Raw genomic sequence first — 24,520 nt, forward strand, 5'->3', positions numbered from 1 at the left:
AAAAAAAAGGAGAAAAGTTAGATCGGGTTATTTGAAAAGAAAACCGAGAGTTCTCCAAACTTTGAGGATCCTTTCTGAGAGGGACGGCAGGAGACCCGGCTGGTGGCAGCCGCTGCGCTTTCCCCTCCGCAGCCTGAGCCTTCCCGGCACCGGCGCTCGGGACTCCGAACGTTCCGGGAGTGCTCGCCCCGTCCCCGGCCGCGGCCCCCCAGCCCCCGGCCTTCGCTGTCCCCCGCATCTTCTCCGGGTCGCCCAGACTTCAGCCGGCGGTGGGACGCGGCTCCCACCCGCGTTCACGGCTGGCTGTCCCGGGGCAAGGCTGGCACCGCGTTCAGATTTTGGCGGCGGGTCCCCCTGCCGCTGCCGAGGCGGGGAGAGACACGAGTCCTTCGGCCGAGGCGGGGGAAGACGTAACTGGCACTGCTTTTTGGAGCCGGGCCGGAGGCCGGGTGCGGAACGAAGGGATGATTTCTCTTACCCTGCCCGGAGATCCGCTGCTTCTCCCGGGCACCGCTTTCAGGGGCGGCCCGAAGCCCACTGGGACATCCGATAGCTCGGGCGGGCTAAGCTGTCAGTGCTGCTCGGAGGGAAGGAGGGGCCGGCGGCGGCCTCTCTCCCGCGGGGCCCTGACCCTCCTCCAAATCCCGGGGCAGCACCGGGACGGCTGAGCGCGGGCTCGGGGCAGCCGCTGCTGCCCACCCCATCCTCCCCGGGCGATGACGAGGCGAAGGAAGACCTGTCTCCAGGGCTGCCCGGTGGCCGTGATGCTCCCGCCGGTCCCCGCTCCTGCCGTGCCCGGGACGGGGGACGGGGGGCTCCGCTCCCCATCACCCACTCCCCCCCATAGCCCCCTTTTTTTTTGACCCTCCGGCGCCACCGTAAAAGGCAGAGCTCTTAAGGGGGCACGGCGGGGAGGGCGGCGTCCCGTAGGGAGCAGCGACGGACGGGCGGCCGGAGAGGCGGGGTAGGGGGGCGTCGGGGCACTTGGGGTGCCCGTCGCCACCCCCTCATTCCCCGCCGCCCGTCCGCCGCCCGCCCCCCGCGCCAGAAGGGATTCCCTCGGTCCACCTTAACGCGGGTCTCGCTCCGCCGCCGGGCGGGGGGCAGGGCTGGGCGGTGCGGGGCCGCCGCGCATTCCCCCGCGCCCCCCGGGCCGGGCAGGGGGCGCTGCGGGCCCTCGGGGCGCCGCCGGGCATGGCCCCCGCCGGGCATGGACCCCGCCCGCGCTGCCGCCGGGCCTGGGCAGCGGCGCGGTGCACCTTGCACCGGAGAGAGAGGGGACCGCCTGCCCGCCCTCCCGGTTGCCTGCCGGGGGACCCCTCGCCTCCCCGGAACCGGTGAGGGGCTCGATCCCGCCCCGCGGCGACTTCCCGGCCGGAGCTCAGCCCGCCCCGCTGGCTGCACTTACGTAGCGCTGTCAAGCTCTACCCGGAGCTCCGCTATTAAATAATTTAGCGGCGGCAGCAGCAGCGCTTCCCTGCCCGCTTGTCACCTCCTCTCGGCCCCCGCCATCAATTATTCAGGACCACCCCGGTAACTGCCTGGAGCCAGGGGCGGAGAGCAGGGCGACGGCGGGGCCCTACCTGGGGCCGCTCGGCGGCCCGGAGGAAGCACGGCCGGCCCTCGGGGCGGGCAGCCCCCACCGCACCGCACCACACCACGAAAAGTTACTGTGGCCTCGCCCCGGCGGGCAGCGGCTGCGGGAGCGTCCCCACCGCCGCTCGGCTCCCGGGGGCGGGGCTGGGGCGAGTGGCAGGACCGACCCGGGCGCCGGGACTGAATGTCAGTGGTAGCTTTGCTCCTCCTCGCTCGGTCCGGTGTCCCCAACTCCGGCTTCCCCACTATTCCCCCCCGCCGCCCTTCCCCTTCTTCTCCCGGCTCCTCCTCCTCTCCTTCCCCCTCCGCCCTCCCCCAGCCTGACTGCCCCTGTCCTTGCGTCTTTCTGCCCTGGATCTCTCCTGTCACTACCGCCTCGTCCTGCCACGCTTCCCCTTCCCCACCCAGCCCGCCCTACGCCCTCCTTTCACCCTCCCTTCGTGCGGCACCGCGCTCCCTTTTCGCGTGCGAGATGTATTATTTATTTATTGGTGTTTAATTTCCTGCCAGGTGGGTCTCTGCCTCCCACCCTGCGCGCAGCGGGGCCGGGGCTGGGGCTACGCGGGGCGGGCCGGGCCGGGCCGGGCCGGGAGGAGGTGGGCTGCTGCGCGCCCGTGTGCGCCCGATCCCGAGATAGCACCGAGACTTGATTTTTGCGGGGGGGGCGGGGAGGGGGAGGGGTGTCGGAGGCGAGGAGGGGTGGCGATGTTTGGGATGCACAGCCCTGGGACGGGAACGCCGCGCAGACAGACAGGCAGACACACACACAGGCGTGCACACACACCAAACCCGAAAGCAAGGACAACCCCAAAAAGGACTCACTTTGCCTCGATGACTCAACGCAACTAATAATCGTTTCTCCGCTCTCTGTGGCGAGTCCCTCTTGCCGCTGCTGTTGCTGGCAGAGGAGAGAGCGATTGAAAGTGACACACCGGGGGCCGCCGTTTCCCCGCGCCGCCAGGCACCGGCCGCCGCCGCCGCGGAGTCCGGGAGAGCGGCGCTCCCTCCTCTTCTCCCCCTGTCTCCCCCGGTACTGATTTTCTCCGCTGAAGGTGTGAGAAGTCGTCTCCCTCTCCCCTTTCCTCCGAGCCGCAGCCGGCGACCCCGCGGCTCCCCGCCCCCTCGTCCCGACCTCCCCGCTCCGCTCCGCTCGCCACCCGGGACCCTCCGGGAAGGGGCTCTGCCTCTGCCGCCCCGCGGGCAGCCGCCCCGGCCCCGCCGCCCCGGCATCCCCGGAGGAGGGTGAGGAGGGGGCTTGGGGTGGGGGGAAGGAATAGAAGGGAAGAACGCGGCGTGAGAGGAGGAAACAAGAAAACTTTCCACCCTGGATTCTCTACTTTTGATCCATGGACAGAGCCCAACTCAGCCAACTTACAGACAGGCTATAAGCAGTAAGTACAGCGGCAGCTCGCGGGAGCCGCTCGCTAGAGGCTTCCTCGCCAGCAGCCGGCTACTCCGTGGCTGCACAGCTGGGCTGGCGCGGGGGGGGCCGTGCCAGCGGGGCCGCCTGGACTGGCAGCCTCTTCCCCGCGGCCCCCGGGGGCGGGCCGGGGCCGCGGCCGGAGCCGGGGCGCAGCACCTGGGGGCGGCGGGCGGCTGTGCTCCTGCCCGCCGGCCTGCCGGGCGCGATGGGGACCGGGGCGCAGCGCTGCCTCCCCTCGCCCGCGGCAGGTTGGGGCCGGGTGGGTGAGGCGGACTGCTCGCTTCCAGCGGGGCCGGCTCCGGCGGCGAGGAGCGGGGCAGCATCGCGCCCGGCTTTGCCGAGATGGGCCGCCCGGGAGATGCGCTGCGGGGGCCCGGGCGGGCGAGCGCGACCCGATGCCGGGCGGCGGCCACTGAAGCGCCCCTTCTTTTTCTCACCCTAGGTCCGTGCTCCTTCTACTGCGACCTGCCAGCGGGAGCCGCGTCTCCGAGCATGGAGCGGAGGAGCGAGAGCCCCTGCCTGCGGGACAGCCCTGACAGAGGCAGCGGCAGCCCCGATGTGAAAGGGCCCCCCCCGGGGAAGGTGGCCAGGCTGGAGCAGAACGGCAGCCCCATGGGCACCCGCGGGAGGCCCAACGGCGCCGTCACCAAGCCCGTGGGAGGTAACCGAGCGGCCGCGCTCACGGCGGTCCCGCCGGTCGGGGCGCGCAGGGCGGTGGGCCCGGGGCAGCGTGGGGCGGGCGGGTCGCGGTCCGTGCGGCAGCTGGAGGGCCGCTGCCCGCTTTGCCGGGAAAGCATTTGACTGCTCGGCATCGCCGCGGTGATGGGCTCCGCGGGAGGACGGGGACCGGGCGTGCGGCGCGCAGCCCTCCCGCCTTAGGAGGCCGAAAGGGGCCACCTCGGGCCGGGCGGCTCAAAAAGCGCCAGGCCTGATCCTGCCGGAGGGTGCCGGGGTGGGAGCGTGTCCTGCGCTCGGCACTTTCTTCGTGCAGGTCTCCCCAGGGCAGCCGCGGGCATCCCCCTGCCCCGCCAGAGGGCACGGAGCGGCCGGCGGCGGGAGAGGGCATGGCCTCCGGGATAGGTGCGGGCAGCCGAACTGCCCTCATGGATGCGGGTGGCACGAGTTAGGTGTGTTACACCCTCCCTCGCCGCTCTGAGAATGGGGTCTCCAGGGTGGGATAAACGGCAGCGTGTATGTTTGCATTTAGGGATTTTATTTTTCTTTCGGTAAGTAGCATTTTGTAGCAGTTGTTGTAAAAGAGGACAGGGCAAAGCATGTGCAAGCTTCAGTTCTTTTAGCAAATATATTGGGAATTAGTTTTGCAGCTTTCTTGCAAATCTGTGGAATACTAAATCTTTCACAATTTGCTATGTAGTTGCTGCTCAGTTTTGTGTTTAGAGCATGTTTAAATGACACTCGTCGTTGCTTCCCCCCTCCCTTTTGTTCCAAGTAGATAAACTTTTCAGTCACTTCTCCAAAATGCCTTCTTTTTACTCTTAAGTCTGATCCTGTAGTGTTTAACGCAGTGCAGCCTCATGTCAGGAAAAATATATTTAAAAATCTTGAAATTAGCCAGATGTTGTGAGTAGAATACTGCAGCAAAGGCCATAAATAACTTTACCTTAAAGAAATTGTCTCTGTGTTTTAAAATGAGTAGAGTGGTAACACACATTTGTAGTTGTTTATACACAAAGAGTTTGTGTAAATGGCGTTTCAAGAGATACTTTGATACAGTTGTCACATGACTCTCTATTACGTGAGGTTTATTTAGCGATTTTACCATTAGAAGCTTGTTTTAGGCATCTTTGGCTCAATAGGCTTCCTAATTGCTGAAGTTTACTAAGGAGCTGCAGATTTTATTTTAAAGTCATAGGACTCATTAATATACCTAATGAAGGGTAAGACAGCTCACCAATTTTTTCTGTTTCTTGGATAACTATATATCTATTTTTTAAACCTCTTCTCTGTGTCCTTCCAATGTATAGGAAAAGAAGAAACAGCTTTGCAGTGAAAGACTTGTAATACTATTGCACTTACAAATTGGAGGAGAAATAGTTTATTGAGTAATTGTGAAAATGAAGTAGTTAATCATATAAAAAGTAATATATGTAGTTTTGAATGCCTTTCTTGAGACTCAGGCATTATAGCTGCTTGATCTTAATGAGAATGGTGAAACAAGGGTTGGATTTTTTTCTCTTGGGACATTTATAGAAAGAAATATATATTAAAAGAATGTTTTAAAATGTTTTGGAATATATATGTTGCTTTCTAGTTGCAGCTCTGTTATCCAAGAGAAATTCAACAGCTTTTATAGTTATATTGGTGGCTCAGTGTGAATCTGGCCTGTTAAGCTATGGAAGATTTCTTCCACTTAAGGAAGAGACTTTCATTTATGAAAGCAAACTTAATAAGAGCTTAAGTTTTTATTCATTACTCTTCAGCTCATTTATAAAAATGTTATAGACTGAAGTGTAAAAGTGTGGGGAAATAAGAAGTGCAGGAGTAATGTATTTTCTTAACTGGTGTTCTTTAAACAGTCTCAATCTCTTTGCGTTTAGGCTGTTCATAATAAAGGTTATTCATTACTCCTTATTGAGACTGAAAGCAAGAAGAAAATTGTTCTTGTCTGAATACTTGTCTGAATACTATAATACTCAATACTAAATTAGTTAAGGCAGATTTTTTTTAATAAGATAATGGTGCTGTTTAAAATTGATTTAATTTTTTTTTCTCTTGGAAATACTCTCACAATAAATCAACATAGCTAATTTCCAGATATTTTGTCTTCTGCTGTTTTTCAAGTTTGATGTTTAGGAACTGGTATGAACAAGTGATCTTTTCCTGAATGCAGATCACACCCGTTTCAGGTATTTTTTGAAGTCTATCTTTTCAGTTATTGCTGTGGTATTAGCAATCTTTTCACTTCAGTGGTGAAATGCAGCTGTAGACATTTGTGGAAAGACTTAATCTACTGGAAAATTAGTATAAAACTTCTTTCAAATAAATACTAATAGAGGTCCTCCTGGTATTGTGCATAGAGTTTGACAAAAAAGAAAGTATTGAAAGTTATAGTGAAATGACATCTAAGGCTTCAGTTGTCAGTCTTTCAGTTTATTCTTACTTGTCAAGCTTTAAAAAGTGTTAATATTTATTGAATGTGAATTTCACTTGGGACAAAAAATGGAAATATTTTACTAAAATCTAAGACACCATTTTAGTTTTTGTTCTGTTTTATTTTTAATTCTCTAAGGTGAATCTAAAGGTTTTGAAAGCAAAGACAAATGCTAGCAATTCTTTTTTTCATCTCATTTTGGGCCTTAGATATGTAAATGCTGAAATTCCTTTCTATTTGTCAAGTGGCTTTTTGGTGTAATAATATGTTTCTGAAATTAATTCCCGAGAACAGAGCAATAAGCTCTAAACTACCTGGTGCTATGATGAGCCTGATGACCTTTGGTAACCAGTTTTATAATCGTAGTGTTTGCTGCAATTATTTTTCTAGTGACTTCCCTGAGAAATAGAGAAATATTATAGTGCTCTAGGTGTTCCTAGCTTTCTCTCTATTTTTATGACTGAAAAAGTGTTTTAAAAAAAGCTTTTGTGGTGCAGACAGAAAATCAATTGTATTCATGAGAAATTTTGCCTTATGACTCTCCTGTTTTTTTCTATTCCTAACATGAATGTACTTAATTCAAAGAGCCATTACAAGAGCTATAATAAACTAGCAAAGGTCACTAAAAAGATAAACGAGGTCTTAAAGGTTGTGTTTAATAGGGGGTTTAAAAGTTTTGGTACTGTTTACAGTGTTGTTAGCGTCAGTCCAATGTGTTAGAGTCCGGTTTTGGTTTGCTTGACTAACCCTGTGCTTTCTAAAATGTTTCAACAGTTATCTAACCTGCCTGTTTTAAAACCTCTATGTAATAAAGCACAAGTGCTCAGATCTTCAGGAGAGGCAGGTTTTAGAAGGGTCCCTGGGAAAAAAGGCTAATATTGCTTTAAAAAACATATGAAGCCTGGGAGAGAGTTTAGAGCAAGCAAGAGCACTGTGGTGTTGACAGCTTTATATCCCTGTTGGGTAACATTCACTTACTAGAATTGGCGTCTCCTCTCAGTTAGTAATTCACTCCATAAGGATTAAAAAAAAAAGGAATGATTAATGACTAGGAAACTTATATTTACAAAATTGTTGATTGCAGTTCATGAACCTGTTTGTGTAAGAGTGAATGTGCATATATATATGTATGTGTTGATTTTGAAGAACATAGAAAATAAGTGTCAAAAGCCTCTGAATGCAACTTAAAATGCCAATATGCAGGATGAGCTGTTCTGAAGTTTGGTTTTGCTGAAATAGAAATGTAGTACCAAAATACAGCCAAGGGAACATGCTCAAATTTCGAGTAGGAATTGATTGCAAAACATTTTCTCTTAAATTAGTTTGATGCAATCTGATAGTAATATGTTCTTATTCATTTAATTGTTAAAAACTGTGATTCAATTTACAGAATATTAATGGAGGGGAAAGCTTTCAGGCAATTCAAACTAAAGTGTATGATCAGGATGTTAATCAGTAGCTGTGGTTAATGTGCTTGTACAAAGTCAGATGTACCAGAAATGTGGATGCAGTGACTCTTAGGAGCACTGCTGTTAATTGCTATAAGCTGCCTAAAGTCGTGATCTATCGTGGTTGTGTGTGCTTAGGTATAGTTAGAAATCAGTCCTAATATATCTCTGGAGTGACAGAAACGCTGGCTGAGAATGGCTAAAGAGCTATTTGTCAAAGTATTTGTAAAAATATTGTGGGCTTTGTGCTACCTTTTGTATCTTTTACAAGGATTTAAAGGTCTGGAGAGAAAATCCACTTCTGTGCGGACAGAAGGGTACAGCTCGATCAAATTTGCTCCTCTGTTCTAAGCTGTTAGTTAACGTTGAGCTCTAAGTGGCAGCCTGAGCAGAGTGAGGAAGCATGTTTCTGCTGTCCTTGGGAACTAAGTGAAGTGAAAGGTTAAGTTTTAGATTCCTGCCCAGGTCCTAAATGAAGAATATCTTCCTGCTGCCTGAAAGAAGGAGGTAGCTATTTGAAAGAATTAAGCACATTGAGATACAGAAACAGAAAGCCGCAAATCCTTGTTAGTTCAGGAACCAGCAGCATGTGTATATATTTTGTTTTATTTGTAGCAGAATGATTGGAAAATGTTGCTTTGTACTTTGATATAATCCAGTAGGGATTAGGAAGAAATGTGAAATCTTGGATTTTATGTGCTTCTGATACATAATGAGGAAGAGACCTCTAATTTAACAGGAACAGTAAGAAGAGCAAGGCAGTGATTTCTTTTTTCAGGACTGATGGTTAAAAATGAGTTTCTGGTCTTTTTGCTGATTTCCACCCCTCTCTCCCTTTTCCAATCAGGTCATGTCATGTAAATAGAATAAACAGAGCAGTCATTCCTGAAGGGTCATGCAGTGTATCAGCTGTATTTTTGCTGAGGTAGAAAAATAGTCTTTCTTTATGTGTTTTCAGTCCTTGGCCTGTTATTAAAATAAAGACACAGTTGGTTAAAATATATGTGCAATTGAACATACGCATTAAACAGAATATAGGGTATCCACCCATTCAGTGACCTAGACATAATTTTATGTTTAGAGTAATTTTGGAACTCCTAAATTGCATCTGCAGAAAGCCACCGACAATTTTGAATTCAAGATTTAAGATTAGCAGTAGTAAGACTTTTTTGCCCTGCAATGGTTCCTAAGTGTTTCAAGTCATCTCCCTGCTTCCTCCCCACCCCACACCCATGACCGTGTTAGTTAATTACATGCTGTTATTCTAATCATGAACCAAAGGAAAGGAAAAGAAACCAACAGCTTTGAAACAGTCCATGTGAATTCTCTGTTTCCCTCTTCCTTTCTAAATCAGGTCCTGCCTTTCCTAAGTTTCGGTATAGAACATTGTATATTTACTGTCATTTATTCATAGGGCAATTCTTTGAAAACTCCTGTTATGGTAAGTTTGTCAGTAACTCCCCAGAATTGTTTTTATGCCTAATGAAGATGGCAAAATCATATTAAAACTATAAAGATGCCAATGAGGAGACATATTTTCAAGAAATCAAATAACAATATATTTCCCACTCAGAATTTAGATGAAGAATTTGGACATTGAAGACAAGCAGTTTTTTATTGTTATGAATAAACACTTAAAGGTGAAGTTTGAAGATTCTTTTCCCGAATCCTTAATTTTGTGGAGTCTTTACATTCTATTGAAATACTTTCACTGTACTGAATATTTTACCTAGATTTAAAAGTTGAAAAAATCTGGTGTAATGTAATTGTAATCATGTTGTCACTTCAACAGACAGCTATGTCATATTGAAACTTTCTGGTTTGTAGCACAGACTTTCAGATGGTATCACTTACTTTAAAATTCCTTTAAAAGTATTTGAGTTTAGTACTCTTGATAGAGATACCGGAATATTTATTTTTACAGTTACTTTATATTATTGCTGTTTTCTTTAAAGCTGTCTGTATGAAATGGGGAGGAAAAGGGCCACAATGGTCATTTGGAGCTTAAGTAAAATACTTGAACCAGTGAGATTTTTGTCACTCCCACTGACACAGAACGTGGTAATGCAATATGGCATCTATGATGTTGTAAAATGAAGAGAGTTTATTGCTGTCATGTATTTATATTCACCAAACATCTGCATGACCCGTTTAGGAAAATTCTTATTTTTGTGGTTAAGCAGTCCCCAACCTGCTTTTAAATCTTATTTTTAAACTTTTCAAAATAACAGAAAATCTGTAAAACTCGGGAGGATTTTCTTTTGAATCCCAAATTGCAAGGCATAGCTAAGTTAGGCCTTTAATTACTGCCCCTCATAATTTAGTTAAATTAGTAACTACTGCTGTGTTTTTAGGATTAAAGGCCCGGTTTTTCAAGGTATAAAGTATTACCAAGTCCCTTTGAATTGATATGATGGGGGTTTGTTCAAGATAACCTGTGCCTGATTCAGGCTCTGTAACTGCCGAACAAGTGTGCTCTGCTTTTGAAACTCAGGGGTTTTGAAACCAGCCCACTGTGCTGAGGGAGGAACCGATGCCCTTTCCAGCTTTGAAGAGAAATTGCCTTGTGGTAATTGGTTCCTACTGTACGAAATGTCCTGGGTCAGATGCGCTGGTCCCCACGGTGGCATGTGTCGCTAATGCAGATGTAAGAAATAGTCACAGCTGACAAAAGGCAGCTGAGTGATAGCTTTTGAGAAATGTTTTCTAGCCTCTAGCCATACTAAAAAAACAATTGCCCTCCAACAAGCTTTGTACTTGTTGCAGAATGCTCATCAGCGGCGACTCTGCTGCGGGGCTGCACACAAATGAGTTTACATTGATTAGTGGTATGGAAGACAGAAAATACGCTCTGCCGTTTAATTTGGGGGCAATTGTTTGTCTCTGGTTGAGGTTCTCATGGCCATTGACAAGTGTTGCCTGCTTTAATGTGTGATGCATTCTCAGCCAGCAAGTTATGTTGCCCATATTGTCACAGTTCCATAGTTAGGATTTTAGGAATTTTTTTTAATCCAGAGTTCCTGCGCTTTGTATGAAAAGCACGTACTGCAGCTGTTGAGTGTACTTTGTCCCTGTAATAATTTGCATTCAGATGTTGGTAAGAGAAAAAATCTTTCATATTTCCAGTGCTATTTTCTTTATTTTAGGGAACTTTAAAAAAACCTTGAAAGTGTATTTTTGGTTGTTTTTTTAATTTTAAATATATATACTAACTCTGCTGGTATCCCCTGAAGATTTACAAATATACAGGGTGTTGACATTTGTCTATTAGCAATTTAGGGATGCTGACATTGAGAAACACTTATAAAAAATGTTTCAAAGGTGGGATTTTTTTGTTTGGTTAGTTTTTTGTTTTGTTTTTTTGAAGTGTAATTCTTACTCTGGTTTTTAAAGATGTGAACATCGATGTTGCTAATACCTGAGGACTTGCATAAAGCCTCCTTCCAGGGGACACTTCTTGGAATAAGGCTACACAAATAATTTACAGATTGCTTAAAAAATGAAGTGTGAGCCCTACATTGCTGTTACCCTAAGCTGGATGCTAGGGCAGAAGTATTGTGTCTGAACTCAAGATGTATTTTAAATTTCCTGTTGAAGGATTATTGATGTTTCATGCAGCGACATTAGGAAAAAGAGAAGATGTCTTTATTTATGGAAGCTGTATGAAGGGAACAGAAAGAATTTGAAGAAAAGAGACAGGTAGCTCTAGATAAGAGTTTAAGCATATGACTTGTGTTCTAAATTGAAAATTATCTGGCTAATAGTAAAAATGTTCAGTCATTTTGCTCTGACTGATGTCCTTGTACATATGGACATGCAATATTAAACAATTTGAGCACAACTGTACCCTGTTCATAAGAGCAGTGTCGATAAGGTAAAGAAGCTCAGAAAAACTAAATTAAAATAATCTATCAGACTGTATTTTATATGAATCCGCAGCATCTCTTGAGATAACCATATGCCCAGTGCATTCTCAGAGTGCAGTAGGAATGTCTCCCACTTAAATATGCTCCTTCCTTATTTACTGACAGCAAATCTTTTTGAAGGTACTAAATCTGACAAGAAATGTTGTGAGGGGGGTTTCTTATATCAAAATTATGATTTGTATCAATTCATATGGCCACAGGGTTACTTTCTCTCTCTCTCTCTCTAAGCTGTACCATCCCATTTGTATAATGTTGAGGAGTGGCTGGATTAGTTTGTCTTGTGTATCACCAACACTTCACTCTTGAGAAGTTGCTGACACTGTCAGAGTTTGGACGGAAACTTAAGATAAGTGAGGAAACTCACACAGAAGTATTTACCATCCTGGTAATCTAAACTCACAGAGAGTATTTTGTCACAAATTTAACTGACAGGCATATATTGGAAATGAAGCATGTCATTTTCAAAACTATAACCAGACTATTTTTTGAGAGTAATATAAATCCGTATTTTGAGCATATATTGGTTTATATGCATTTCCATTATTTATATATTAAAATAAGATGTGCACCATTTCCAACCTTATTATTTTGAATGGTTATTAAGAAATGTAGTTATAAATTATGAGTTATACAATACTTTGGAGTAAAAGGTGATTTTCATAATGTCTTTTCCCAACTTACAAATAACTTCTTTGCCATAACACAAACATGTTCGCAGAGCAACATGATAGATGTCTCTTTAAGTATCGTAGTAAAAGAAAATGACTTGTATTCTGAGGCTGTGGATAGTTTATGTTGTTTTGGACCCATTTCCCAAGCAGTGATCGAAAACAGATTACAATAACAATTATACAGTCAGAAGATGCAATATCCATTTCTGTTTTAATTGAGTGAAAGAATAATAAAAACATCATTAAGAAAAATGAGGTGGACCTGTCATACACTCTAGCAAATTTTAGACTTGGAGAAAATGCAGAGTAACAGAAGTAAGGGCTTTTTTTAAAATTTTCCTTTTTTTTTTTTTTCAAAGTAGAGTTTGTTGCTGGAGCTAGAAATCTGGATAGTAGACTTCATATGGGCTCCTAAGAACAAGTATGCAGTAAGGAGGTGTACTGCTTGACAGTAATGCTCAAGTTAGGCATTATCTGAATTACATTAATGTGATCACAGTGTCATACTGACCTGCCATCTACATGAGCTTGGAGAATGCCATGGACAGGTAGAGAGTAGTAAAAATTCCTTCTTCCCTTTTCAAAGTAAAAAGCTGTGTGACTTCATGATTTTGTTGTTGTTGTTTTGTGGGGTTTTTTGTTTTGTTTTGTTGTTTTCATTTTTTTTTCTTTTGGGTTGAGATTTTTTTTCATATTGTTTTTACCTCTCCAAATCTGTGGACATGAGCGCCAACAAGAGTACTTGGTCTCTTAGGTCATCGCTACTTGGCCCCTTAGTTACCATTTCAGTCTTCAGACTAAAACCCAATAGGCAGAAAGACCCTGTGCTGAGCAGCTGGGCAGCTTTGTGCCTCTTGCAAAGGGACTTGACTGTAGTTGAAGGCCTGAGGGATCCTGATGCTCCACAGAGCTGAGTCCTAGAGCTGTAAGCAGACGTGTCCTTTCTGCTGTACCATACATGGAAAGAGATACCCTCTCCACAGTAGCCTTGGCTCTAGTCGTGTATCATACAGCTTTACAAATCAACATTTGGAATGGCATCCCAAAGTGCACTGGGAGCCAGTTCAGCCTCCCAAGTGCAGATGTAATCTGCTTTCATTGGCTAACACCTCTCAGTGAGCACATGATTTGCACTGGCGGAAGTATCTGATTCTTTGGTGTACCTCTGTGTAGGTAATAATATAGCAATTCGGCTTGTTGAGCCCCAAAAGTGTGAGTTGCTGACTCTTAACGACTGAATCCATCAGCATGTAGATGGGTCTTTTCCACCCTTATCCCAAAATACCACTAACTGAATGAAGTGTACTGTGCACACCTGAGAAGGAGAATATACCTCTTAACTCTTGTTCCTTGACCTCACAACCTGTTCAATAACGATCTGGTAGTTATTAAAAACTCTTAGATTAATACAACCTGCTGGCTGATAAAAGTAAATATTCTTAAAAGAGTAGTATTCAAACTGATAGTTGTCAAATGTGTGATCTCATCTTAGTGAAATGTAAAGTGTTCCCCCCACAACTCTCGATCCTCTGTTCTTGAAAGAGAAAGAATACAAGAAAACACCACTCAAAGGTTGCCCTGTCTCTGCAGGGGCATGGGGTCTGGATGATTGGAGTTGTAAGTAAAAGCCAAGCCCCAGGTTCTGGTTCCTGACCCATAATGGGCAGTAGGTACAGGCTGTCTGAAGACTCTGTATTGACTGGTGAAAAGGGAGACACGGGGGGAAGTTGGTTGCTTCCTAGAGAACAGAATGGTGGAGCGGCTTCCACTCTCTCTTCGTTTTGATTCCTACCTCCGTTCAGTTTCTTGCTGATGAAGATTTCTGTGTTGTTCTTCTACCAGAAGAATACCATTTAGTATTGATATTGCTGTTGCTGTAGCCTTACCCTTGCTGAAGGTGCAGCAGGATGAAGAAGTCCAGCAGTAACCATTGAGTTTGAGGATACTCATTCAGAGAGAGAGAGTTTAGTATTACTTGTCCTCTTGTGTGCATACTTGTAACTTTTGCCCATACCCAGTTCTGACATACCTGTTGAACTTGTCACTTAGAAATGAGGTTTTCTAATGCTGCCAGTATCTATAACACATGAGGGAAAGAGGCAGTGATTACAGTGTTTGCTGATCGATTCAGATGTCTCACTGCTGGAGGCTACAGTTGGGTTTGAGACAGAGGTGTAGGTGCAGTAGTTACATTAGTTTCTCTGTCAGACAATTATCTGGTAACATGAAGGAGGGGTGATACATTTTATTTTTCTTGGCAGGAGATGTTTCACAGATGGATGGACATTAAGGAGAAAAGAACTGGCTGGTGGGTCCCTGTGGAGACCCCAAAATAGGCCCAAGTGTGGTATGCAGCACTTCTCCAGAAATAAAACCTCAAACCAGCGATGAAAGCTTTTCTGTTGCATTCCAGGGGACTTATCCCAGTACCAGCAGACTAGTTAGTACAACCTTCATTAAAATGCTTTTGCTAGAAGATATTTTTCTTGTTCTAAAAATTACATAATATGGTGACATCTGCTAGCACCACTGAATTTAAGGGCTTATTAGCGGTTCCAGTCTTCAGCATTTAAAAATGGTGGTCATTAAAATTAATTTTGGGTGGAACTTGGCATAGAGATTCTAAGCCCCTTAGGCGAGTTTTGGTACATTGTTGAGAGAAAAACAACAGAAAGTAGTCCCCCAAACTAAAAGCCCCTGACAAACCCCAAACTCATTTTTAAGTTAAAAAAACCCAAACCTAAAACTTACAGGAAAATAATGGCTTAAGATGACGTCGGGATTTTGTTGTTGTTTTTTTTAATAAAAAAGGTCAGTTTAATTTAGAAGTGTTTCCTCCACTGGTTTTGAGTGAAATGAATGTGTTTTCCATGAGTTCATATCATAAAGTACGGCTGTGAAGTATTTTTTCTTTTTTTTTAATTGGGAAACAAATCGAAACAACTGAGCTGTTTTCTTTGGGAAAAATATAGTTATAGTGTCTTCAGCTTTGCCTTTTGATGTAAATAGTTGGACTTGATGATTTTAAGGGTTTTTTTCCAGCCTATCTGATTCTAGGATTTTACCTGTGGGTGGGAAGTCCTGCATCTTGTTCTGGTGGAGTGCCTGGCACTGGTACCCACAGATGTTCCTGCACGCTGAGGGGTGCTGGCTGGCTCCGGGGAGCTGAGCTGGATATGCTGCTTTCTGACTCAGCCTCCCTCAAAACCATATTTCGAGGTCTGGGTTATCATCACTCTCACGTTTTGCTCATTTTGGGGGAGAAGTGGAAGTGTTTATTGTGTCCTTTAATTGCTCCTGCCTCTGCTGCCCCGTGTGCGCCTGTCCCTGGGCTAACCCAGCGGCACAAACGTCAGTGCGGCTGCTCCTGTTCTTGCCCTTTGAATCCAATGGGTGTCACAGATTTGAAGGTTGGGTTGAGTTAGTGCAGCTAGTTTAGCAAAGGGGGTTAGTTACCAGAAGCAGCTGATCCACTTTGATTAACAAAAGGCCTCACCTCCTGTGAGTAACACTTCTGTCCCAGGCATGCAACAGGAGGGGCTGTGCTAGAGGTAAATGCTTGATATTCTTCTTTTTTTTCATTTCTTGTTTGTCTCAGCACATGCTCTGAATATGCCTTTTCTTTTATATCATCTTCTGAGAAACTCAAGTATTATCAAATCAAGTTATGAGTTTCATAATATGTTTCCGTGGTGGGATAGTGGCCTGAAATATTTTGTGTTAAACAAATAAGGCTGTTATTTCTGTTAAGAGGACTCCTTGGCTAGTTAAGCTGTCAGAAACAGGGGACATCTGCAGAGATGGTAGTGACTTATTTGTAAGACTTCCTGAGATTTGGGATAGCTGTGAGGGCTGGGAGATCGAAGCCACAGAAAGGACTGGAAACTGAAGAAGGATGTAAATAATATCTTGTGGTTTGCATTTGCCATTGGCTAAAATATAATATGTAGAAATGCATTTCCTGCCTACAGATTTATTGAATATGTAAAGCCAGAAAAAATAACTGAGGAGGAGGAGAAAGATATTGTCCTTAGTTTTACTTCCTCTGGCCCTCCTAAGAAGAAAAATTCTACAATGTAATGTTATTTAACATGATTTTGTTTCTTTGGCAAGCATTGTATTAAAATCATCTGTGGACTGAGCTTTTCTTTACCAAATTGCATCCTGGAATAAATTATTTGCAGCGGGCTTATAAACCCGTGAAGAGTAGGAGTTTAACAGCATCACATTACTGGTTAGATGTAGAATCAGATATCTCTCATTTTGTCTAGAACACATTGGAGAGCAGAGGATCAGCAGGAAGTAGGGTCCATGTTTTGAAACAAAACCTTTTGCTGTAAGATGGTATTTGGCACTTTTGTTTTGCATAGGATTGTAGAGTTGTAAAGATCCTGATATGGTCTCCTGTATTTGACACAGAGATTCCTGCTGGCTGCCTGTCAGTGTGCATACACAGCTTTCTTCATATGGTTCCAAGTGGTTAGTGACAAACAACTGCAAAGTGATTCCTTCAGTCCCCATTAAAAAAGATTTACAGTGGAAGAATTCTCAGCCTCAAAATGACACTGTTGGGCGCTGCTGCTTGATATGTAAAAGGCTGAAACACAGTCCATTTACCCAAACCAAGCATTTATTGTAAATAACTTAAGTGCCAACTGCTTATATTCTGTCTGATTTAATTATGTTCATAATTTATGGGGTAACTTAAAAGTGAGCTTTAATGGACATTCTTAATACTTGCTGAAATGTGTGAGCTCTGTCTCTTCTACCTTCTCATTGAATTGCACCAGCATGGGCTGAACCCGGGATCCTTCTTGCGTGTGAGTAGTCGCATGTGTGGCACTGTGGAAATGGTGTGGTTGTGCCTGTTTGGCCTGTCATTGTGTCTTCTGTGTCTGCAACCCTGAGCTGGACTCTTCAGGATTTTCTGGGGAAGATCTCGCATCACCACCAGCTACAGCTATGCTGTGATTTAAGTAAAAGTGATGTTGAGATCAGAACAAAACCCTTTTTCTCAATTACTCTTTGATGTCTTTCCTTTTACAAAAAACCCAATCAATTGGACAAAACTGCCCATTTTGGAATGCAGTTCATATTTTCTAATTATGATGAATTTAACTTCTCTTACATGTGATTTCAAAGGCCTTTTCCAACTAAAATGATTCTGTGGTTCTATATTTGTTCAGGTAGTTGAGTCTTGAATAAAAACCTCCAGGTTTATTAGTCTGTGCATTAGGTTTTAACTTCTGATCACTTCAGGATTTGCAGTTTACACCAATTTGAAGAAGGGACACACTGAAGCTTTAAAGCTTCCCTTTTAATTTTCTTTTTTTTTTTTTTTTTAACATGATGGCAGTGTTAAGTTTTTCAGAAAGGGAATTATGGATTTATGTTGCTCTAGGATGTTGGATGGTATTTTTGCTGCAGACATTCAGGTATTTCTGTGTAACCGAAAGCTGTCAAACTTAATTGGTTTCTGCCTTTTCAATTAGAGCTGCAGTATGTGAAGAGGAGAACTGGCAAACCTCTCGAATCGCACGAATGCCGATTTCTGCCTTTTAAAGCAGTTTTCTCAATTTAGGTTCATTTTTCAAATTTGTTTAAAAGAAAGGGAAAGACAGTTAAATACCAAATTGGTTTATGTAAGGTTAGCTCTGTTGCAGTGCAAAGAGAAATAAATAAATGGACTGCTTTCCCTTGGCTGTCTTTGCTGGATAAAGGTCTCCTAAAGAAAAAACCAGAGGCAGATTAGGTTTAGGAAATGTTTGTAGTTTGATTACTTCCTGTGGTTACTGCCAGTTGTGAAAGCATACTTTATTGTTAAATATATGGAATCTTTATCTAGATAATTTCCTCAAGAGAATCCAGGCTTTGCTAATTGGGCTTCCTGGTCTCAGTCGTGGGGTAAGGGTCTCATCTTAGGAGTCCAACTGAAGTTGTTTGTAATTCAGTGCTTTAAGATGTGTATGGGAATAAATATTTGTGGATTCTGCTCTTGCTATTGCCTAAATTTCTTTTTTTTTCTTTTTCTTTTTTTTTTTTTTTTACTTTATCTTCTCTGCATTGGAAAGACCAGCTTAGAGAATGGCCCACATTACAGTGTCTGCTAGGGAAATGGTTTTCTGCTTACAGTAATGAAGAGTTTCAGTAGTTTATGAATTTTCAAGTAGATGTCCTGGTTTCTGAATGACAAACTATAGAAATTTGCTTTGTCTTTTTTGGAGATTACTCCGTGTGTGTGTCTGTGTTCTGTTAAAAAAAACCAACCAAAACAATAAAAACCAGCCAACAAACAAAACCTAAAAATCCAAAGCACAACAGTAACAACAAAAACTTTATTTTTCACTTTCTTCATTTGATAAAAATCTGTCCACTCTAGAATGATTTCCTTTGGGTTTGACACCACCATTTGATCTCAGTTTTTAATAATTTTGGTGGGTTTCAATCCCAGAAGAAAACACGCTTGTGCTGTGAAGTATTCCCACTAGAAATCTGGGAAGTCTTAAAACCTCATGTTACTCAGGGCAAAGAACTGGCTTCTTTATTAATTCCCTGCTACACAACCCCTGTACAGTAAATCTTACCATAACACCGTGCTGTTGAAATTAATCAAGCTGATGTTTGGAAATTGTTCAAATTATATTAAATTAAATAACACGTAGATGGGGCTCAAAACTGTACTGATGGAAACAGATTTTAATCTGAAAAGACACAAATTTTATTGATGCCTCTTCTTATTGGCTGGTCTTTATTTTATACTTATTAGGACATGCAGGCAGCGCTCCCTGTTTAATGGCTGGAGAGGTGGATGGCTGAAAGAGTAACTTGCTCCACAGATTTCTGTATCCTCTTTTTGCTTTGGGTGCAAAGCCTGTGATGGTTATGTGGAAGTGGACAATGCATAGAAGTTCAGTGCCAATAGTATCACATTCATTACTTGCTTTAAAACATAGACACTGGACAAAGTATGATTTGCAAATGAAAAAAAGAAACAGTGCAGGACTTCTTAGTATCTGTTCTCACCCTTCTATTTGGTCATTAGAAATTTTCAGCTTTTACTTGTAAGTCTTACAACTGATAATACTTTCCACAGAGCTCTATGATTTTTTAAATTTTTTTTAAATGAATGCTTTATACAGCAGAACGTCCTGGGTTTTCACTTCTAGCATGAAATATCTATTTCTCTTTCCTTCACTTTTCAGAATTGTTTGCTCCCCAGTGAAATAAAACTACAGATTAAAATGGGCAAAGAAGAAGAAAATGTACATTTAGACACCAGTCTGTTTGATGCATATTTAATTTCTTCTTTATTTCTCTGCCCTTTAGAAGTGTCTCACCAAAAATGCAACTGTGTTTATGAAGTCTTTTCTGTACATTGCAACTTTTCTGTGAAAGCCGCAGTGGAGTTTGAATATCATCTCTGATTTGTTTTAAATACATATGTTATACAAAGGTACTGATCATTACTAACCATTCTGTTCTTCCAGGTAATAGTGGGAACAGTTTTTCACTGGACTCTTTCATTGGTTAGATGGAATTCTTGCTGCGTATGGATGTCCTTATAAAAGCCTTTATGTAGATCTTGGTTTATGCTCCCCTGACATTTTTTGCAGATGCCTTCTATACGGGGTCAAAGCTCTGTGAGAAGCATGAAAGAGCTGCTTCTAAGGCAGTTAAAGTGAATCAAAATCAACGAGAAAAAATCTTTTGTACAGTTTGAGATTGCTGTTAATGTTTTGAGTGCATACCAGCATGGTGTTCAGCCCTTAAGGAAACAAACTCTTTCCTTTTTTAGCCCTCAGATTACCCTTGTTTTTCTCCATGTGTGAAAATTAGTGCTGTGTGTCATCCACCATGAGCTGTGCAGCATCACTCACTGCAGCATCTCTCTGGAGCTGGGAGAGTGAGTGCACACAAGCTCAGTGCTAAAGGGACCTCAGCTCTTTTTATGTGTGTGCATGGACAAGGTGGGGTGTCAGGATTTCTGCCCTGATCAGTGTTTAGGGGAAGAGCTGAAGGTTTGTGAGTAAGACTGGCTTGCTCTGCAGTAGCACTGCATATGAGACTTCATTATGGGTATTTGGTCTGCTCTCTGGGTACTGCTCTAGGTTCTTCAAGTGGAATGACAGTGAGCAGTGACTAACTTGTATTGCCCTTCTCTAAGGGCCCCGTAGTGGGCTGGAGATGTAACATGCACATAGGAGCGAGGCAGGGTGTGTATCAGCATGTAAAGAGCATGCTGGCCTCTGACTGCAGATACTTTTCCTTCTAATTCCAGCATACTGAAAGTATGTCAATTTATTTTCAGATAACATCAGGAAACAGGGAAGTTTGATGTAATAAATCCTTTGGAGGTATGACAATATAACTCTCCAATGCAAAACAGAGGGCAAAGTGTTGAAGCTTGCAAGGAATGAGATTTACTTGGAAATAAGTTGGATTACTATTGTTTTTTAATAAAATACATTTGGTATTGAGATTCCAGATGCTATAGTGAGAGGCATGAGAATGGGTTAGCAATGACAGATGTGGTAACCTGCCCTTTGCTCTCTGTTTTTAAGGTACTAATAGCGGCTTATCATCAGCTACACTGGGTCACTGAGTTCAGAAATGTTTTTTTCAAAAGCTGTTTCTGTAGCAGGGTCCCTGCAAGCATAGGCAGCCGGAAGGAGCCAGAGAATCACCATGGGCAAGAGTCCTGCAGACCCTGCCATCCAAAAAGTGATACCATGTATGGCATCAGTTCTAGCATTTGAGATCCTGTTTGTACTCAGTGAAGGATGAGTGTGCCAAAAAGGTGCAACTTTAGAGCTGAAAAGGAGAGACTTGTTTGACAAGGAGAGCATCCAGCAGGAGGATAAAAAACACTGTGGTGTCCCTCTCATCAGTTTGCTTCATCACTTTTCCTGTCTTGCCAAAATGTAATTTACAGAACTGATATTACAGCCTCAGCATTTGGCCAATTATCTTAATCTTTTGCCAAGACATTAATAGCCCCATCAAAAGTGCTGTGACAGCCTGTATGTTCGACAGGACTGGAATTTTGTCACTTAAAGAGACTTAGTTTTGTTTTAACTAGTTAAATGGTTTATGGGCAAAGAGAATTCAAGTTTTAACCTTTGATAGGAAATGTTGTCACTGATTTCAGAGGAACATGATCAGTCATGTGCTATCTTTTCAGGAAAGCACCTGGAGATTTTTTTTCACTGAGATTTTTTTTAGCACGATGTGTTAGAATTTGGCTGCTTGAACTTGCAAAATGCAGCAGTTTAACCCAGAATCAAGCAGTGAAGAGGGAGCAGTATCAATGTGATGTATCCTTCTTGCACATTACTTCAGAATGTGTTTTAAAACAAAGAACTAAAACATATCAACTAGAATTGTAGCTTGTACCTCCTGGTGTGGGCCAGCAGTTAGAATGTCAGATTAAGAGCCACTCTGTGACTAAGTCACTGTGTGAGAATTCTGTCTGAAATATCTTTTAAAGTAGATTTAATCTCTAGAAATTCAATACAACAGTATTGAAGTCCCTTAGCATTTAATGTGACTGTATTTATTTCAGGGCAGGATGAGTCCTCTGAAGGGATATATAACTGTCAACTTGTAGATACTGAAGCTACTAATAGAATATCTCAAAGATATTTAATGGACTTTGTGCAGGAGAACCGAAATGTGTCTTTCTCTTTTTTTACCTTAAAGAAGTGCCTGGTCCAGGAATACAGATATTTGTGTCTGGTCTTTCATAAACATACTCAGATATTTTTTGCAGTTATAGTCTACTGGAAGTAGTTATATTTTATTCTGAAGAACAAGATTTAGAGGTAAACTTTCTGGGGTATTATGAGCCTTAGATGACACATTTGGAAAACTGCTATAGGCTGAGATTGGTTTCTGCCCCAATATTTCCTAGTTTATCTAGGGACTAACAAGCGATATATAACCAATTAATAAATTTCTGTGACTGCAGGTAATGGTTGTTCCTTAGGCACTGTCTGATTACAGCCTGGCCTGTCGCAGGTGATGGAAATGGCAGTGCAGTTTTGTAGGTTTTTCTTATGTCCCCTCTTCCCTCTGTGCATGCACTGTAGGGTTGTTTCCTGCAACTGGCATATTTCTCTACTGGCTGTTGTATTGAAACCCTTTGAGTTCATGCCCCACAATTTATTACCATAGATGACTTGATCCTGTAACCACAAAAGTAAATTTACAATAAAACAGAACAAAATTGAATCCAGACCACCCCTTGAGTTTTCCACTTCTGTGGTTCCTTCTCATCCTTGATGCTCTTTCGAAAACAGCTTTTCTCACCCTCTTCGTGCATGCAGCGAGGGACAGCCATGGGTCTCTCTGGGTCTGTGTGACCATCAGCTGCCAACAAAAGGTTATAATTTTCACCAAAATCAATGCAAGAATATTTTCCTTGTACAGTGAGAAGACTGGCCATGGTCTAAAAATGCACATATATCCCAGGGTCACCCAAGGGGACCCACCTCTGTTGATTTCTCCGTGCATTCGCTGTGTAGAGAGATGCAGAAGCAGCATTTTTCTGTCAGGTGTTCATATGCCTGAAGATGGAGAAGCTCTGACCTGAAAGAATAGGGACATGCATGGAACTGTAGAAAACTTCTGCTATGTTGAAAAAATCATACTAGAAAATCTTGTTCATCCTGATGCTGACTCTGATTCTGTTCCCAAAGTGTATTCTCTAGAGGTTTTAGTGTGGTTTTTAAATGAGTCAAGTGATGAGACTTCAGTATTTCCCTTGGAAGGAAAACAAAAGCTATCCCACAGGGAAGAAAGGCAGATTTCCACTTATGATGAGCCTTCTAGAAGGTGTTTTAATTTACAGCTTTAACCAGAGATGTATGACACACTTCTTGTTCCTCTCCTATTGATGCTTTGTTGTTTTTTTGTGTTTTTTTTTTCATCTAGGTTTGATGATTCCAGTCTTTTGTGTGGTGGAGCAGTCGGACGCCTCTCTTGAATACGATAATCGAGAAGAGCATGCTGAGTTCGTTCTGGTTCGCAAAGATGTGCTCTTTAGCCAGCTGGTGGAGACAGCGCTCCTGGCTCTGGGGTATTCCCACAGTTCGGCAGCTCAGGCACAAGGTATTCTATAAAGTTCTTTTCCTCCTTCTCTGCACTGCAGAAGACAGCACCTGAGGTTATTCAATGTAAGGAGAATGCAAGAAAATTGGTGGCAAATTTTGGAAGTGGTTGTAGCAGTGCGTTAAATGTTTAATCTTGAACTACAGCTACAAGAAACCCTACCTTGTTAGCCTGCCTAGAAAGCATTAGGTAGATCTTGCTAAAGTATGAAGTGTGGTGATAATGATCAGTCAGCACATTCACGACACACTTGTTCTGTACCACAGAGCAGGTTGCTGCTTCGAGGAAGTCAGCACAGGAGAGCTGGGTAGAACCTGTAGGTGTATAATGTTCCTCTTTGTAGCAGGGCCACTTCGAACAACATATTGTAGTCTTTCATTTTTAAAATTATACATTGTAGAGAATGGTTACATATGTATATATACTCTCTTTATGGCAAATAATTGTAGGGCTAAATGTGCAGGCTGATTTCTATGTTTTCACTTACTGCTACAAAGCCCTGTGTAAAGCTCTACAGTCCCTTCCACTTAAAGATGATTCTCTGTTAGCAGCAAAATCTCAAAATAAACAAAGCTTTCCTCACCCTACCCAAAATAACAGCTTGAAAAAACCCCAAACCTAAAATCCTAATCTTGAGGGAGATGGGCAGGAGGTGGTGGGTTGGGAAAAATCTTTCCAGAATGAACTTTGCATTTCAAGAGGCTTTTTTACACTAAACAGGTTATTTCAGTGCTTATTCTTTTGGATGAGAAGCCTCGGGGTTTGTTTTATTTCCATATCACCAATATAACCTGTGCACATTTAGAGTAGTTTAATAGCAACTTTGCCTGGGGATTTAGATTTTGTCTGTTTATTTTAGTTATTTTGTATAGCTAGGTATTTGAACGTGGGAACAGAGGGAACATTGGTGGTGTTGTACCCAGGAGTTCCAGGCATTGGTTAATAGTACAGGCTCCTTGTACAAACTTCTTTCCAAGCAGGGTGACAGTGATTCATTTCCTCTGTCAGACTCTGCTCTGTGAGAGAGGCTCAGGTTCTTTATACAGGCAGAGCGCATGCACTTGTGTTTTTTTACACAACATGGTAATAACAGCTCTGCAAGAAGGTAATTGTTTCAGTTTTTAATATTAAATGTTTCGTATTATCTTAGGAACTAATTTTTTTTCCCTGAATGTAAAAGGTCAGTGTATCCCACTGTTTCCATCCTGGTGAGCCAGCTTTCTGTTTGACAGCAC

The 24,520-nt window shown here is 43.5% G+C and overlaps 1 protein-coding gene across 2 annotated transcripts in view; it reads left to right on the top strand.

Moving 5' to 3' along the window:
• Window positions 1-2,005: 2,005 nt before the first annotated feature.
• Window positions 2,006-24,520, top strand: part of SATB2 (SATB homeobox 2) — a 131,250-nt gene continuing 108,735 nt past the window's right edge. The window contains exons 1-3 of one of the 2 annotated variants that reach the window (XM_071562607.1): window positions 2,006-2,106; window positions 3,462-3,680; window positions 23,109-23,285. In XM_071562607.1, coding sequence (XP_071418708.1) covers window positions 3,512-3,680; window positions 23,109-23,285 — 346 coding nt within the window. In that variant the 5' untranslated portion in view covers window positions 2,006-2,106; window positions 3,462-3,511. Of the gene's footprint in view, window positions 2,107-2,878; window positions 2,988-3,461; window positions 3,681-23,108; window positions 23,286-24,520 lie in introns of those variants that run through there. The other variant, XM_071562606.1, reaches the window with a different exon arrangement.

Source organism: Pithys albifrons, chromosome 8 (assembly GCF_047495875.1).
Source record: "Pithys albifrons albifrons isolate INPA30051 chromosome 8, PitAlb_v1, whole genome shotgun sequence".
NCBI classification, from domain to species: Eukaryota; Metazoa; Chordata; class Aves; order Passeriformes; family Thamnophilidae; genus Pithys; species Pithys albifrons.